General features: G+C 41.8%; 1 protein-coding gene across 1 annotated transcript in view; it reads left to right on the forward strand.

Moving 5' to 3' along the window:
- The window catches only part of Ext1 (exostosin glycosyltransferase 1), a 284,583-nt gene that overhangs the window by 250,116 nt on the left and 15,338 nt on the right, over positions 1–19,129 (forward strand). The window contains exons 5-8 of the mRNA XM_060389420.1: positions 5,400–5,532; positions 7,745–7,863; positions 9,598–9,693; positions 14,334–14,423. Coding sequence (XP_060245403.1) covers positions 5,400–5,532; positions 7,745–7,863; positions 9,598–9,693; positions 14,334–14,423 — 438 coding nt within the window. The remainder of the gene's footprint in view (positions 1–5,399; positions 5,533–7,744; positions 7,864–9,597; positions 9,694–14,333; positions 14,424–19,129) is intronic.

The raw sequence follows: 19,129 nt of genomic DNA on the forward strand, positions 1-19,129 counted from the left end.
ACCTTTTGTGTGTATGAATGTTTTACCTATATACATATATGTGGACTGCGTGCACACAGTGCCGTCAGAGGTCAGTAAAGGGTGCTGGATCTGCCTGGAACTGGAGTTCCGATGATTGTGAGCTATTGTGTGGGTTCAGCGAACTAAACCTGGGTCCTCTGTAAGCTCTCTTAACTACTGAGTCAGCTTTTCGTCCCCTAGCTGAACCCTTTCTAAGCAGGGATTATTTGAAATTGATTTTTTTTTCTCTTTTGTTTTCTTTAATTTGCTCCAAAGAACCTATCTTGAGTGATTAATAACCCTCTCTTGATATTTCAAAATAAAGTAGTCGGTATAAAGAAGAAGTCTGTATCAAATGACATATCTCATTGCCTGCAACAGGAGGACCAGTGTATTAAGTGCTTGCGTCTACCTGGACTCTCACAGGCTGTCTCAGAGAGACTCTCCTTTGCTGCGTTCTTGTGAGCCTTCGGGATTGTAATTAAAACATAACACACACACACATAACATTGCTAATTTGCCAGGCAAAAGATCCTATCTCATTAATTATATTTCTTTTGCGGCAGGTTATTGTGTAGATCCAGTTTCTTGTCTGCTAACAGAGCTCCATTCTCCTGCAATAACAGCTGGGTGTATTACATTCATCACAATAGAATTTTACGTTGGGCTGTTTTCATCCTTGAGCCATGAAAGGCTTTCTTCCCCTTGGATGGAAGCCACATAATTCTTTAGAAACATGGTTTTTGTTTTCTTTTTTTTTTAAACACTAAAACCATATACTTCATTCAAATTTATAGCAGCTGCCAAATCTCTCTCTGTCATCCCAAGATTGGCTTGTAACAATCTGACCTCTTGGTCAAATTGCAAGAGAGATAACACTGACTTTCCCCATCTTAATTCAGAACTTGCATTACCCTAGAATTCAACAAAAACAGAAAATCAGAGGAGGTAAAGGAAATGTCGTCCCTATACACAAAGCAACAAAGCATACATGTTCATGAAATGAACCGGAGGTTCATATGTCAAAGGTGGCCTAGCACTTAAACATAAGTCATTTGATTGGTTATGGCCCTGCTAAGGATGAGAACAGCCTTGAGGCTTAATTTATCTACACTTAGACTGTAGGTCTGTGGAGCTTCTTCCCTGGTGACCATTGTTGAGGCTGTGAGAATGAGACAAGTCTTTGGAGACTTTCCATCAGTAACTTCTCTCATTATGGTGGACAAGCACCTGACAAGAGCAGCTTAAGGGAGGCTGGGCTTATTTGAGCTCACAGTTTAAGGGGGGCTAGCTAATTATGGCAGGGAAAACTTGGGGCAGGAGTATGACAAAACTACTCATGTTTTGTGTCTGTAGTTAGAAAACAGAAAGTGGAAAGTAGGACCTAGTTATCAAATCTCACGGCCTACCTCAACTTCCTTCTTCTAGCAATACTTTACTTCTTAAAGGTTCTACAACCTTTGGAAACAACATCTCCTAGTAGGTCCAAGTATTCAAGCACACAAGCCTGTGGTGGACATTTGACATTCAAACCACAACGCCAGCTGTAGAGTTGAAAGTAGTACTTGGACATAGTTGAAGATGGGGTCCCTCATCCTCCTCCCCAAAGCCAGGATGGAAGGAGTAGTCCATTTCACATGTCCATTTTTTCATACTTGGAATTCTGTTAGCTCCCAAGCTTGAGAGCTGCATTTTGGAATTAAAGTCTTTGGAGCTGGGTGTTTCCTTTTTATACTTGCATGCAAGTTGAAAAATGACAACGTGCTAAGTGACAAGCTACTGCAAAGATAGTGTTCCTTCATGGATCAGACCATAGTAACTCAAAATCTAGACAAGCAAAAAGAAGAAAAAAAAAAAAGGCATGCACCAGATTATAATGATATCTGACATAACAGCCTATGCCAGCTTATAAAACACTATTTTCTAGGAGGTCTTGTGAAGTTTTCCTTATTTGTCTCGCACTGACTAAGCACATTTACACTCCAGCACCATTATGCTAATAATTTTACCGTGAAATCGTATAAATAAAAGATTGCTTTGTCATATGATGGCACTTTGTGTGTTAGGTAGCGTCATCTGACCAAAAAACAAGTGAAGACCACATAGAATAAACTGCAGCCTACAACCCACTGCCCATTATTTTGAAAAAGAAAATGGAGTGAAACAACAAACAGCCTGTCATTCTACCCTTTCAACTCACTCAACAAGTATTATGTTTATTGAGGGCCTTAACCAAAAATCTTTGTGAGTGAGTGAGCGTGTGTGTGTGTGTTGACAAATAGCCAAGGAAGTGTCCAGCCTCTAAATGTTAGGTTTTCTTCCACAGCAATAAAGTGTAAACATTGAATGCCATACAAAAATCCTGAGAGCTGTCCAGTGAAGTGACAGAGAACTAGACATTAGGAGATTAAAAACTGACATTTCTATTTGGTGGCATGAGAACAAAACTCTCTATAACTTTCAATAGTGCAGGTGATATATAAGGCTTTAGAAATATGTTTGCCAGCCTGGTGGTGGTGGCGCACATCTTTAATCCCAGCACTTGGGAGGCAGAGGCAGGGGAATCTTTGAGTTCAAGATCTGCCTGGTCTACAGAGCAAGTTCCAGGACAGAGAAACCCTGTGGGGGTGATAGGGATAAAGAAAAATAAAGATATTTGGCAACTCATTTAAACAGCTTCAATAGTTTTCATACTCCAAATCAAAGTCCCTAAGAATCTTTACTGAAAGTGGAAGCTTTTTATTCAGAAGTATTTTTGTCTTTTTGCATAGAAAAGTTTCTCTATTTTGGTCATGAAGATTGTAGGGAAATGTGTAAAAAGACCTATATTGACTATATCTAGAAAATAAAGCATAAATATGAAAATTTCCTTTTCCATTATCATTTTTTGTTTTCTTATTTTAATACTTCATTTTAATTGAAATGTGCTTTTTATATTTTATTCATTATAATTTATTCACTTTGTATTATTTTACAATTTATTTACTTTGTATCCTGGTTGTAGCCCCCTCCCTCATCTCCTCCCTGTTCCACCCCCTTCCCTCTTGCTCTTCTGTCCTTCTTCCCTAGTCCACTGATAGGAGAAGTCCTCTTTTCCTATTGTCTGATCCTAGCCTATCAAATCCCATCAGGACTGCCTGGATCCTCTTCCTCTGTGCACTGGCTAGGTCTCCCCACCAGAGAGAAGTGATCAAGGAGCAAGTCATGTCAGAGACTATCTCTTCTACTAGGGAACCGACATGGACACTGAGCTGTCTATAGGCTACATCTGAGCTGGGGCTCTAAGTCCTCTCTATGAATGATCTTTGGTTGATTCATCAGTCTCTGCCGTCCCCACTGGGCCCAGCTTTTTAATTTCCAACAGTGCCTCAGAATAATGGGCTGAATTTTTTTTTTCTTTTTAAAGGCAGACATCAAATCTTAGATAGAAGAATTTAGGCAGATTATCTTTCATTCTGAGTGGTTGTCCTAAGTATCAGTGAAATGTCATCATCTTATCACCAGTGAGAGGATGAGGCATGGAGGCAATACCTCACTTGGCAAAAGTGAAGTTCCATGGTGTGCAGTCACATTCGTATCTTAGTAGTATTTCAAGAGTGTTCCATAACTGACGGTCATATTTGGAAATTTTGAAAGAAAACAGTGCTATGACTTTACAGCAAAAGGAGCCCATGACTGTGAAGCATGCCTGTCCAAGACCCAAGCAAATGACGATCTACTTGTAACACCTTTGAGTTTGGTGTCATTTGTTTGTAGCTTCAATTTCTCATGTTGTCTATTGCCAATTTATTCTGTCTTTATAGCCAAGATCATTTATATGACCACATGCTGAAAGGCACATAAATTTAGAAAGAAAACAAAAGGAGATCTAGATGGAACACTATAAAAAGAAATAATAGCCTGGATTTGGAAAGTATAAGAGATGGAAAAAAATGGAATAAATGTTATGCAAAGAATTGCTTGCCACGTAAAACTCTTTCCAGCTATGACGCTTTGTTCACAATAGCTGTCTAGATGATGGCTGCGTAAGCCATGCTTTTATATCATAGGCAATAAATACCAGCATTATAGCTCGATTCCTAAAATCTTTATCAACTCAGTAAGTTACCTATCCATATGAAATTATCCATTTTGATATGAGTGAAAGATAAAGTGCAGATATTAGTGAGTAGAGATTATATGTTCTCCTCAGTTTTTTTCCCTACTTCCTTTCAATAGGAAAATACCAGTGACATGGTTTAAAAGATAGATCGAGTTAATTGATTACTATGGCAATCACTCTATGGGATCAGATGGATGACGTTATTAATAACCTAGGAAATCTTAGAATTCCATACCTAAATTCACACTTCCTTAAATGGAGACCTGCAAAATGGTGACTTAGATTCCTAAGTTATGTAATGTTTGATTGGTTGGTTGGTTGGTTGGTTGGTTGGTAGGTAGGTAATTGAGAGTCAAATTCAGGGCCTTATACATGTTAACACCTATCCCCCAAATAAGCTCCTGGATTTTTTTTTTTAAGTTTAAAACTTTTTTTGTTGGAAATATGATATTCTGTATCAAATTAATAATTTGCCATCTCATATCTTAATGAGTGGATGGTTTTATCACAAAAGCCTGAAAGTCAGAGAGAAACCCTAATGTAGACTAATCACATTCAACTGACACATGATTCAGGTTGGGAGAAGGTTTGTCTCTAAATGTAGAATTTAATGATCTGCAAGGTCCCAAAGTCCAAGAAGACTAATGAACCGCTTGACAATTATTAGTCTTCACATGCCATGGTCCTTGTCCCATTCGCTAGGATGTTTTGAGCAATTGTTAACTCACTACTTCTGAAGTCAAAATATAGAAACACTTGAGCTGGCCGGTATTTAAAGTCCTGCAGCTGACTGAAAAAGGGAACGAACAGGCAATTTAAAACACCCTCCTGAATTAAAGGAATAAAGCTACTTGGAGAATGTGCCTGCCCTTTCTTGTCCTCGCGTCCACCTGCACATGGTCCACATTGACATTTCTGTGCACATAGAAGATAGCTTGCTGGTAACATCTGGATCTATATATAGATGCCACGCCACCAAGTGCCGGTGAACTCATCTATACATGTTCTTTGAAACTAGCAAAGGACCATTATTATAAAATAATAAAAGAACAGAATTTATGATTAAAATGGAGCTTGAGAAACGTTGTCAGCCATAGTTCATTTCTTTCTTTTACTGTCCTCCGGAGCACATCTCTGCTTCATCTTGTACATATTTTTATCCCATAGCGAATTGGAGGAGAAATAGGTAGAATGTGTTCTGTCTTTTTAACATTATCGTCCCCAAACTTAGATTGAGCAAGACCCTTTCTAAATATCTTCCGAGACCCAACCTCACCACATGCTTTTTGCTTTCTAGATTATTCAGGACAGAATATTCAAGCACATATCACGTAACAGTTTAATATGGAACAAACATCCTGGAGGATTGTTCGTCCTACCACAGTATTCATCTTACCTGGGAGATTTTCCTTACTACTATGCTAATTTAGGTAAGTAAATCCTTTTGAGGCGGCTGCCTTTGATTACCCGGTGGGGTCAGTCTTCCCAGCAGCCTTAGTTGGAAATGGTTGTCTGAGCCCTTTTGAAGCGATGGCTCACAGTGAAGAGTTATAAATAAAACGGAGTATTGGAACATGAAACAGAAACATTCCTTCTTATCTGAGCAGCTGTCCTGTGCATTTTGTAGACTTACTTTCATTGAAAGATGTTCTTAAATCATATATCATTTTGAACATGATTAGATATAAACTTAATGTGTATGTGTCTATATCTGTACACAGGTATGCATATGTATATATATCTTCTTGATTTTTTTTTACAGTATCACTTCTCTTACTATATGTTTAGAAAAACCTGAATTAAAAAGGAGAAAGAAGAAATAACTAAGAATATTTGAAGGGGCAAATTTATTCATTTGTTTGGTTTTTATTGTGGTCCTTTCATACCCTGAGCTAATGCCAGGCTGGATGTTGAAATCAGTGTCAAGTTAGCTGTCAAGCAGCTTTGCATTGGATCTCAGCGGGGTGACAGATGCGAGCACAGGGCCACACCTCCACAGAGCTGCTGATCCCTCCACGGGCATGCGCCTAGCAGAGTCATAGTCTCCCTTGTGTTAGTGCCATCATGGACACATTAGCTCAGAATTGCAGCATTTAGAAAACCTGGGACATCTTCCAAATTGATATAACGAAGATTCAAGATTGTCTACTCCATACGAATGTTCTCCAAAGCAACTGTACCCTTTTTAAATTGTACGTATTTAGCTTGAAACCCATCAGGTGAAATGGAAGTTCAGGATCCATCATCGAGAATGAATAATCCTTTGGGTAAGCCAGGCATGTTGGGAGGACCACGTGGAATTCCCTGAGTGGTGCACAGTGGGCCAGTGAGAATTCACTGACAGGCAAAGGCTGTAGTTAAAGACTCCTTCCATTTCCTTGTAGAGTTCTGTGATCCTCACCTGGAGTTAGCCCCTTAGAAGTGTGTATACGATGTTTCTTAAACCATGACTGAGAAAACTGAAAGCAATGACCGATTTCCACTGTTAACAAGGGCTTCCTCAGTCGGGTATATTGTTCTTACATAGGTGTTCATCAAGAAAATGAGAAACTCACTCTCTCATTCAGAAAAAAAAAGTTCAATCAAAATGCTGAGATGGTGGCACACTTTTCCGTGTGAAACATTTGCATAATCATTTCACATATACATTCTGATTCAAATTTACAACCCCAACTATGACAAACTGGGATATTCCCACGACGCTTACTTTGTACCTAAGCTACTAATATACCAAATTAGTGGGTCTAAACTAATGAAGTTCTGAAAGGCTCTTAACCTGTTCGTAATTTCTGGGTTCTTGTGGAACGGCTCCTGGGGGGATGCTGTCTTGCTTCTCTTTGGTCGTAATGGTTGATTTGCATATTCATTGCCCTTTCCTATGCAGAGCTCCCATTGGTCAGAAGTCAGCCTCACATACTTTTTTCTCAGTGGTGTTACAGTCACTGAAATACGGAGGCTTGGAATATGGAGGTTCCCTCGGTATGATTCTGTGGATGCTGGTGGTGATAACAGCCAACCCCAAGCACTTACTGCTCACTAACACCTGTTCTAAGTGCTCAGTGTGGATCAGTGTGCTCAGCTCTTGTAGCATAGCTGAGGGAACCCAGAGAGCCAAGCAGTGTTTCTAAATGAGACTAGAAGGAAGAACTGAGAGTCAAGCATAAATGGATGCTAGGTGCCGTCCTTTGAACCTTTCCTACATACTAATTCTTATATGAAATGCTGTCAACCACACAAAACCTTTTGGTTAAGATTCAGATACATGCAAATGCATGGGGGCAGAAAATACATACATACATAATAAGAGGTAAGTGACCAGAGCAGGGTGCATAGACAGACAAACATTGGGTATTCTTAAAAAAAAAAAAAAAAAAAAGGAAGATGTTGAGCATCACCAAGGGAGAAGAAGAATGTCCAAAGAAGCTAGAGCTGGCCACTGGGCAGTAGTTCCTAAAGGTCTCTGGTCTGATTAGTTGTTATATAGTACTTTCAGTTTGGTTCCCTCTGTCAGTACATAAGAAACCAAGGAAGAATGTGCCGGAGGGGACAGCAGCTCCAGGGTGTATCACTGCAGCATGGAACCTTTTTCCTGAGTCTCATTTTTCAGTGCCGCATTAGGCCCTCCTCTGCATTGTCTTCCAGGTTTGAAGCCCCCCTCCAAATTCACCGCAGTCATCCATGCCGTGACCCCGCTGGTCTCTCAGTCCCAGCCAGTGTTGAAGCTTCTCGTGGCTGCAGCCAAGTCCCAGTACTGTGCGCAGGTGAGCACACTTGCCCTCTGCAGCTTGACGGAGAGCCGTGGCTCATGCCTGTCCCACACTTGGCTTTCCGGGACCCTTGAAGCAGTATACACAGTCACTTTAGGGACTGGCCAGGCCTTGGTTCTCTTCATCAACTTGGAGACTCTCAAAAGTGAAACCTGACACAAGAACAGATTATAGAATGACCTTTGCCTCGGTATAAAGTGTACCCCCTACACACAAACAAATTTTGTAAAGAATGTATAAACCACATTACTTCTTGTGTGTGTGTCTGTGTGTAAGCATATGCATGTTTGATGGGGGCTGTGTGTGTGCAGGTACACATAGAGGTGTGTGCGCATGTGTGGTTAGGCTAGAAGTAAACGTAGGATATTGTTCCTTTGGTACTACCTACTGTTTTGAAACAGGGCCTCCCACTAGCCAGGAGTTCATTGGTAAGGCTATGCTGCCTAGCCAGCGAGCTCCAGGGATCTGTCTGTCTCTGCTACCCCATTCTGCCAGCACTGGTGTCATGCACCCTGCTTTTCACAAGGATGCTGGGGATAAGTCGACCTAATGCTAGCATAGCAAGCAATTTACTGACTGGGCCACCTCCCTAGCCTCTTATTTTATTTATAAACATCAAAGTGAATAAGTTGTACCAAAACAGCCTTGGTTAAGATACACAACACAAGTTATTCCAATAACAGAAACAGACTTGTTGGTGTCGGTAAGTGTCAGCTTTTCTTTCACAGCAGCAAGGAAACAAAGAGGATGATATCTGGTAACAGAGTTTCCCGTAGTCTTAACACTGTTTAATTTTTTAACTTGTGATTGGTGCAGATAAGATGGTTTACAAATGAGAAAAGAATCAAATCATAGTGAAGTGTTCATTTTTGAACTCACTGCCTTTATTGGAAATTATAAAGTCACATAAAATCAGCAACTGTTCAGGGAAATCCAAAGCAGGAACTCATCGTGCTTCTATCTCAAATTCTTTTATGTCGCCCACATTGCCTGGTGTAGTGCAAGTTCATAGCAGATGTTCAGATGTTTAGTAAACATTTTTATTTAACTTGATCACAGTTGCTATTGCACTCATCACCATAAGACATCAGAAGTTAGAAAACACTTGATTAAGTTCTGGAGAACTTAAAGTTACAGCTTTGTGTGTGTGTGTATGTGAGGAAGAGAGCGAGCTAGAGACAGACAGACAGACAAAAAGACAGAGAAAGAGAGAAGTGTGTGTTTGTCCATATGGTTGCATACCTCCATAAGGTATATGGAGGCCAAAGAATGAGATTTGGTATCTGCCTCAGTTGTTCTTTTTCATGTATCTTAAGGCAGAGTCTCTTCAGTCCCTGAGTTTTCTCACTGTGTTTAGCTAGTCCAGTGCTCCAGCTTGCCACAAGGATCCTCTGCCTTGTAGCGGCTAGGATTGTATTTGGGCATTCATTCCCACCTGGCATTTACATGGGTCCTGAGTGTGAATGCAGGTCCTCACATTTGCACTGAGCCATCTCCTCAGCCCTTGAAGACACTTCTTTCTCCTTCAGCTTTTTCCTGGTCTCTGAAAATAACTTTTTAGATTTCTACTGTTCCCTCTCTGTTGAAGATTGAAGTTCTAAAGTTTGTATGGGTGTGGACTCACTTTGAAATTTAGCTTTGTCAGCTCATCTCCACAAGTAGAGCCTGTTAGAAGGGGGGTCAGAGAAGTACTCAACACAGCCCTCTAATGATCCCTGTCCCTTTCAGATCATAGTTCTGTGGAATTGTGACAAGCCTCTACCAGCCAAACACCGCTGGCCTGCCACTGCTGTGCCTGTCATTGTCATTGAAGGAGAAAGCAAGGTAGGCCTGGGATGCTGATGTGAGGCCACTGAGGAAGCTTATGTCTTCACAGATCACTGTAGATGCCCCTTTAGAGCACTTCAGCCAGGATTATGTGTCTAACACTGCTTGTCTCTGAATGTCTTCAGCTTTGACAGCCATGGGGTTTGGAATCAGGAAAGCCAGGGTTTCACTGAAAACCCTGCTAGCTTTCTAACCTCACGTTCTTGAAGGCGATTTCCTCACTCAAAAAATGAAAATGATACTCCATACTTCCTAGGCTTACTATGAGGATAAAAGGGCTGTCGACAGCAGTGTTTCCATGATGTCAAGGACGCAATAAGGTGGCTACAGAAGCTCCTATTGATGCTGCTGGTGCATGTACAAAGTTGGTTTCAATGGCTAACACCAATGCATTGTGTCTTTCAAAACAGGTTCTTCTTTACCTTACAAAAGACATTTGTCCTGTTTCTCCTTATTTTGTTTTGATGCCTCCATCCAAAGACTCTCACCAGCATGACTTTTCAGGGACTGTATTTGTAAATGTCTTCAATTGGCATCTGAAATCATGTGTCTAGCCCTTGATAGCATTCCAGTCTTTTCTCCCTACTTTCTTCGGTGACCGGTGATTGTGATTGTGTAAATGGCTGTTTGGCATAGGTTTTGACCGGCTATCTCAGCTCTCCACCATTCTCAACACCCTACCTGGGTTTCAAACCCTTCCGCTCTTCTGCCTTCTGAAAAGCTCACCCAGTGTTAACAGCCAGCACTGAGTTCACTCCCCCAACTGCTACCTGATACATTCTTCCCCAGTTGTGAATCAGTCACTGCTGAGTGAAATGGAGATTGGAGAAGCAGTGTCATCTAAGAGTCTTGTTTTGTCCATCCCATGGAGACTGTTTTACACTGGCTACAACACCCTAAGTCAGAATAGCAAAATACCAGTTTGTCAGGTCAAAGTATTTGAAACCATCTTTGGACCCTGTGAAAGTGGCAGTTCCATATGGTTCAACACAATGCAGTGAGAACTGCAATGGCCCCATGGAGAAAAGATAAACAGTCCCTTTCATTTCCCACTTAGAATACCTGCGGTGTTTTGGGTGCAACACACTAGAGGCTATGACCATTGTACTTAGAGCATCCATAGGTCTGGTGTTAGTCAGTATGTGGATTGAACCTGGTTGATTAGCATTTGATAAGGAAAGGGGGACTCTGAGAACAGTCCTAAGCCCCCTTTAAGAGTTTTTCTCTTATGAACACATCACCATACACATAGTTTGACAAAAGGTACTGATCAAAAAAAAAAAAAAGTGACACAAAAAAGTTGCAGTCATTTGCAATGTGTGATGTCCACCTCTCAGGAGAATATTGTGTTAAAGGAATGGCTGCATGCTGGCTTTAGCACCAGGAGCCCTGGACAGTTGTTCAGATGTACACGAGCCACTTTGAGCCTTGGAATTCTTTGCTGTTTTTCCTCCATGAATGACCACATCTCTTGTATTTCTTTGGACTGTGTGTATGAGGATATATGCATGGAGCCCCATGTGCATGACTGGGACCATTCTGATGTCTTCACATAGCTGATTTACTAATTGTATACTCTCAGTGAGAAGAAATTTTCAGTACCGTAGTGATGAAGATGATAGTGCCTTTCCTCGGATAGTAGCTTGAGGGACACCACACTCTCCCATCCATTTCTTAACTGTGCCTCTTGCAATTTGTTCAGTTCTCACCTCTACTATGGGCACTAATTCCAGTGGGCTGTGTGGTTCATGTGCCTTGTACTGACTTTCAGTGCCTTAGGTGGTACATTCTGTGGTAGTCTTTGCATTTCAGCCTTGCTCCAGGCTTAGTAGGTTAAAACAGAGACCCACTTTGAGAATTCAGTGAAATACTATGTATCAAGTACTTAGCCTAGTAACTCTTTGACATACACCAGCATTTCAACAAACGTCAGCTTTAGTATGAGAAGAATTGCCATGTTGTAATTCAAGTTATAGGCTCTAGAGTCTGTGTTACTTTTTATATGATCTAAGGGGGAGGTCTTAATCTCTTTGCCTTCATGCACTCTCCAGTAACTAGAAGTCATCGAAACACTCACCTTTTGCAGCTAAAAGAATCAAATGATACCATGTGTGCTAGGAATTGTAGGCACACACACCATAGCCCCCCCCCAAAGTTTTATGTAGTGTGTGTGTGTAATTATTTCCATACTTTTTTTTTCTCTCTGTACGAGCTGATAAACTTTGACTCCTGGCCATTTCATTGTCATGTTTATAAAAGTGTTTCTAAAAGTGTTGACTCTTCACGTGGTTCACCAGTTCTATGAATGAACAGGACAAACCCAATTTATGAAATATTGACCTTGTAGGTAAAGTTTTTTTTTTTTTTTTCCCCATGTGTTAGTTCATTGAAGAAGGTAACTAAGGGGCTGGACAATGGCTCAGATGTTAAGAGCACTGGCTGCTCTTCCAAAGGTCCTGAGTTCAATTCTCAGCATCCACATGGTGGATTATAACCATCTATAATGAGGTCTCGTGCCCTCTTCTGGCCTGCTGGCACACATGCAGTCAGAATACTGTATAAATAGTAAATGAACCTTAAAACAAAAAGTTAACTAAGTCAAGGACTTGAAAGAAAGTCTCTGATTTCGACACTAGATGCTAGTAGACTAATAAACTATAGTTTAGAAAAAGGAAGGAAAGAAGGTAGGAGAGAGAAGAAGGAGGGGGAAAGAAAAAGAAGGAAGGAAAGATGAGAAAGAAAAAAAAGGAAGAAAAAACAAAAGAGAGAAAGGAAGGAAGGAAAGAAGAAAGGAAGGAAGCAAAAGACAGACAGACTGACTGACTGACTGACTGACTGACTGACTGACTGACTTCCCTGTAAAGCCAAATTGAGCCTATGGGGTGAAGCAGCCCTGGGTCTCCCTTCTCCATCTCACAATCTGCATGTCTAGCCAGGACTTCAGATCTGATGTGTGCTGTTTCAGCTGCAAAGTTCTGTTTTGAATTTATAGGGCTTGTCTTTGCGGTATTCCCCTGTAGGCTGAACACGGGAAAGGTCAGGGCATTGCTAAGCTGCCAGCTAATGGTTTCTGCGTTACTCAGTGGACATGTAAACAGCAGCAGGAGAATTGCTTCAGGCAGAGATTTCTGAGCACTGTGTATATGGGTTTGTTGATCGCTTTGTGTTTTATTTTATTTTGAAAGACTGAGATTAAAAAAAAAAAAAAAAAAAAAAAAACCACAACCCTGACTCAGTTGACAGATGTGCAGGAGTAATCTCTGCAGCTACTTTCACTGCAGCTCCAAAGCCTCTGGAATGGCTTTGCATAGTGCTTCCTTCCCATTCTTAAGCCTGGAAGGCCCTTGTGTTGCTAGTAGGCAAGCATCTTGGATTTGAGATAAGCAGGCAAGCTTCGCTTCTCTGTGTAAGCAAAGCATGGGACTCTTTGTGGCTATTACACCTCTGTGAGCCTGTTACGTGTCTCCAATGTTCAGCTGCTTTGCTACCCATCATTTGGGCCTTCAAAGTACAATCAAGCATGTCATGCCTCTCAGGTCTCTATGTGTAAACCTTGAGCTTAACTTTCAAAGGAATATAGGAAGTACCTTGTCACATTTAGCCCTACAAGCATTTTTATGTTGTTCCCAAACCTGAGACACCTGGGAACAAACGTAAGGTCTGGCTTAGGCACAGTTCATGACCTTTCTGTTTCCCCCTGTGAGGCTGGCGTATTACAAAGATGCACCAAGATGAAGGGCATGAAGGGAAGACCGGGAACATAGCTAGTCAAGGCCTATTAGTCATGTGTAGTGCATTCCTCGACAGGGGAAGCAATGCCTATCACAGGTGAACTCCTATAACTTCATTTCTCACACCAGTGTTTTTACCCCCATGCCCACAGGGGTAGAGTCACCGAGAATGTACCCATGTGCCACCTTCATAATTTCCTTAGCTGTGACCTACACATGCTAATTTTTAAATACTTAAATCCATTTATTTTTCATTCCTAATGCCTTCCACTGTCATAGCAATAATATATGTACATGCATTCTCTATGATTTTTGCTAAAGTGGATATAAAGTCAATATTGTAAATGTTTGCACATCTGCAATGGACTGGCCTCCCGGGGATATGTACCAGGATGGAATCATATTGTCTTCTCTGCTTTTTCCTGCTGTCAGGATACTGGTTGTTTTGGGAGCCCCTTGTGTTTGCTGAACCCTGTCTCTACTGCCCCATTTCTATGTCTGCATGGTGATTCCTACTTACAGCCTGCTTAAATCATTTCTCCCTGGAAGCCTTCATCTGGTCTTCGAGGTAGCTGTCTGTGCTTCCTTCTGGCCTGGCACTTTTCATTCTGTGTGAAAGCCAGTCACCTAGCCCTCCATTTCTGCAGATGATGCGTTCCTAAAGACAGGCCATGAAACACATTTGTTTTTGTCCTAGCTGTGTTTGGTGTGGTCCCTGTAGGAGCTCAATAATTGCCACCTAGACTAGTTTTGGGTCATGGGCAATGGAAGACCTTCACTACGGCAGTTGACATGTCGTGGAACAGGCCTCGTGATGATATGGTTGGCAGAATCTTCCTGACAGAAAGGCTCTAGCATTACTTCTCTTTGTCCCTAATCTCTCACCCCACCGCTCTTATTCCCCAGGTTATGAGCAGCCGGTTTCTACCCTATGACAACATCATCACTGATGCTGTGCTCAGCCTCGATGAGGACACTGTGCTTTCTACTACCGAGGTAAGAATGGTGCTACTGGAGTGGGGAAGGGCTCTCCAGTCCCGAGGTGCCAGCACTGTTCTCACCTTTGCCTTGGTAGAAGTTTAAAACATTTCCCAAAACTTAATAAAGAATTGGTTTTAATTAACCCAATACTTGTTAGCACCTTGCCACCACCTGGCACCCTGATGAGGGCACTTTTCTCTTTATTTTCTCTTCTAATTAAGTCCTAATTTGCATGACTGTTCCTTTCCCCTCCTGTTTTCCATCTCCTTTTGTTTATAAGCAGAACAGCTGTGGGCAGATGTGTAGAACCTAGGGATGGAAGACCTATTTAGCTTTGTTCTGAAACTGATCTATAGTCAACCATCCCACCCTTCCGCAGTTATCGTAATGCGTGTGCCCAGTATGCATTCTCTGTTATGGCACACTCCTGGGTTCTGAAAGGCCATTCTTCTGTCTCATCTAAAGTGCTCCCTGCCCCCATTCCATTCATGCTCACATGTGTGCATTCATATATACACAAACACATATACACACAAGAGCAAGCAGTTTCATTTGGAGGCTGAGATGGAGACCTTTTCTGTTTTGAATGTTCAAGTATTTGTGGAGAGAGAGAGAGAGAGAGAGAGAGAGAGAGAGAGAGAGAGAGAGAGGACTGCTTGAAAAAGTATATGGAGAAAGAAGAGGGAAGATAGATGGTCGAAAACTTTGTAACTGCAATGAGTATTGATCTCTGAAGCTTTACGCCATAGAAGAGATCAAAGACAGCTATATAAAAATAAAGAATTTCAGGATTGCATTATTAATTGAGCTACTTAAAGGCACAGAGACTTGGCTAATTAGCTTTTCATTTTATTTATTTATTTATTTATTTGTTTGTTTGTTTATTTATTTTAAATTTATAATCATTTTAGAAGTTGATGCTTGCCAGCATGCACTCTCTTGGTCCCATTCTAGTTCTAGTAGGTATACCTAGGGTTGATACAGGCTGGCTAACTAACTCAATGTCTTCCTTGAGATTCCATAGCTGTTTCTGTGTATCTAGTTTCTACCAGATGTAGTTGAACAGATGTTGCCTTCAAAGCAATCCAAATAAACCCAGGACAAAATGTCCTGGGCCTCACCTGGTTCAGATGCTTCTGTGTAGCTCGAGTTCTATAAATACTTGTTCAATGAGTGGGTGCTGGCAACAAAAGTTATTATGCCAATAAAAGGCTGGACACACAGCCTCTGTGCCGCATGTCTGCTGGCAAGAGGGTGGATTGTTGGACTGAAGACATGATGAGCAGGCAAAGGGATGGCAATGAAATACGAACTTTGAGACACTCCAGCCCGCAGTTTTCTGCAGCTCCCTACAAAGGAAAACTGGCATCCCAAGAGCACATTCATTCAACTAGTATTTGCTGAGAGATTTCTTTGTTCTGATCTGTATGCCAGGTACTTGGGTTACACGGTCCCTGCTTGTATCTATCAAAGTCCTGGCAGCAAACAGAATTCAAGTCAGATGACTCAAATGAAAGCACTTGCAGCTACTTAGGGAGGGATGGGTAGGCTGGTGGACCCCATACAGGATGGTGAAACACCTGGTAAGAGCCAAATACTTTCCTACTGCGTTCCCGGAAGAACAAGGAAAGGAGAGGAATGCTCAGCCTCTGAGAGATAGAGCTCTGAAGAGGAGGCCCTTGTCCCAGAGCTGTGTCCATGGAGATGTGACTGTTGTCAGAACTGTGGTGCCACAGTGAGGAGTGGAAAAGAGATCTTGCCTCTCTCTCATCCCATGTTTTTGTTTCTGTTTCTGTTTTTATTTTGCTGACCTAGCCATACCCTAGTAGAGTATGGGAGCAGAGCAGGTAGTGCCATTCCTGGGCGGGCTGACTAACCAACATTTGTTGTTGTTGATGAAGTGCTGGAGCCACACAACTTAAAGGAAGGAAGCTTTATTTGGCTCAAGGTTTCAGAGCTTTCACTCCATCGTGACAGGAAGGATGTGGCAGCCTTTTTGGGAGCTGGGAGGGATAAAGGAGATCTGAGCTAGCTTTCTGCTCCTCCCTTTGCTTTTTTTCCTGAATCCCAGCATATTGGATCTGACATTCCACTTACACACCAAGCCTTCTCCCCTCCCGTAGTTAACCCTTTCTGAAAACACTCACAGACACATCTAGCAGTGTGCTTTACTAATTTTCTGGACATCACTGAGTCTGGTCAAGTTGATGGTCAAGGTTAGTCATCACATTAGTTCCCATCATCTTAGGACAAGAAGAACGGAGCAGTGCCTTCCTGAGGGCAAACCCAGGACAAGTAGCAGGTCCTCATGGTGGGATGAGTAGTTGAAACATCCGCAGTACATCATACCTAGAGCATCTTCCTACGACCTGGACTATGTTTCATCTCACATCTTCCCCAGGACACAAGGCAATTGGTCTCACTCCAGGCTTTGTTTTTCTATGTCCTGTGGTAAAATAACTTTCTGCCACTGTGGTTCATCTTTGTACTGGAGAATTTCCTTTCAAAAGATAGCAGTTCCAACCACTCAGTGCATGCTGGGATGAACATGTGTTGCATGTGAAGTAATTAGAAGTCAATGTGGGTTGAAAATGATATGTAAATTTAAGAGGTTGGCAGTCTGGCTTGCTTTTGCCTGCTGATCAGTGAAGTGGTTGTATTGCCTAAAATGGTTGTAGGCAGAATTTCTCTATTCTCTTTTTTTAGGTGAATAGATGTTGGCTCCATTGGATTCACACACACACACTCACACACACACACTCACACACACACACACTCTGCTCAAGGGTTCTTTGCTTGTATAAACGTCTCACTGAGGCAGTAAGGATAGATTTTTAAACGCATCATTTAAAGGGCATTAGATAGAGTTGGTTTATGGTTATTTACATTTATACCAGTTGCTGCAAACCCTCAAAAGAAAACAGATGTTGATTTTTAAGAGAAAGGGCCTTATGTTGACCTTTGCTTCCTTTGATGTGCTAATGATCTGAATGAGAGCAGTGTTATCAGAAGAATCACAGCTTTATCTGAACTTACTTTTGAGTTCCTTTGAAATGACTTGAAAAGGCCCTGAGATAGTGAGGAATTCATGCAGTGAAAACACCCCATTGGGTTCAATACTGGTTGCCAGCGCATGTGTTTCTTTATCAAAGAATAATGGGAAACCCCAAGGAGTGCTGACATTCAGGTAGACTCCTTGACAAGAGGCTGCGTCATACATCATCCCATCAGTTGGTTTTGAGCATGGGGGTTGGCGTAGGTTATCATGACCTGATCTCAGGTTTCTGGCAAGTGCTCTCTAGCTCCTGCTGTCTTAACTTTCCCTAGTAAGTTTTTCTTATGCATGTTCTACCACTTCCACTATCCTATTTCCCTCCCAGATCCTAAAAGGTGTGATTTGTATAGATAAGTCATGTTAAGTCTTTCTTCTCTTGAGATGTCAAGGTTTCCAGGGAAACAGAACCAGGAAGGGTTTATTATGAGGAATTAGTTCATGTGCTCTTGGGGACGGCAGAGTTTTCATTTTCTGTATCTAAGCTGGGGTCCTAGGAAAGCTGGCATTATGGTTCCAGGAGAAAACTGATGGCCTGAGAATGAAAGTAGTCGATGGTTAAGGCCCAACCCAAAGGCAATAGCAGTCCCTGTGCAAGCATGAGGGCAGAAGCAGGAGGTTAAAAAAAAAAATACAAGGCTGGTGAGATGACTAAGTAGGTCATCGCTCTTGCCATGCAAGCCTAATGACCTGTGCTTAATACCTGGAACCCACATTACAAAGCCAGATGTGGTGGTACACATCTGTAATTTCAGCAATCCTACAGCAAGATGGGAGGCAGAGACAGGAGCGTGAGCACGAAGCTTGCAGACCTGCAAACCTGAAAATTATGGTATGGCAGGAGAAAAAGAGATCCCTGCCTCAACAAGGAAGAAGAAGAGAACCAACTCCTGAAACTTGTTCTCTGAGTTCCACACATGTGCTATATGCACCCGTCCACCTCACACACTATATATGTATATTTTTTTAAATAGTTAAGAAATGGCATGAACACCTTCTTCCTCCACAATTGCTCTCTGTTTAGGAACTCAGTAGACTGAACAATGGCCACTCAAACAAGAGGACACTCACATATTAGGCTCACACTGAGGTGTCCTTACTGGCCCACACAGAACTCATCTTCTCTCTGCCCTCCTAACTTTTGTTGCCATCAAGTTGGCACACTGGTTAACCATTGTCCTTTATATTCGAAAGCCTCTGACTACATAGTAATTGTGCAGTCTTTGGCACAGTTCAGAATGTTTCATGCAAACCTGAATGTATGGCAATTTGCAATGAGCGTGGCTTCTAAACTAAGGCTGAAGAGTTTGGAGATAAAAATTTAATTTCAATAATTTTCTGAGGCAAGTCAAATGGCTCAGTGCATAAAGGTACTGTTCACCAAATCTCACAGCCTCATTTACGAACATTATTACGACAGCCCTGGCTGTCCTAGAACTTACTCTGTAGACCATGCTGGCCCCAAACTCACAGACCCTCGTGCCTCTGCCTCCTGGATACTGGGATTAGTCTTGTGCCACCACTGCCTGGCTTCCTAAAATTCTGGGTCCTGCATGATGGACAGAAAAAGCTGACTGTGGAAGTTGTCCTTAGACCTCCACATACACATAGTGTGTCTCGTGTTCCCCAAACAAATCAAATAATGTACACTGATGCGTGCTTGTGTCTT

Source organism: Meriones unguiculatus, chromosome 8 (genome assembly GCF_030254825.1).
Source record: "Meriones unguiculatus strain TT.TT164.6M chromosome 8, Bangor_MerUng_6.1, whole genome shotgun sequence".
Lineage (NCBI taxonomy): Eukaryota > Metazoa > Chordata > Mammalia > Rodentia > Muridae > Meriones > Meriones unguiculatus.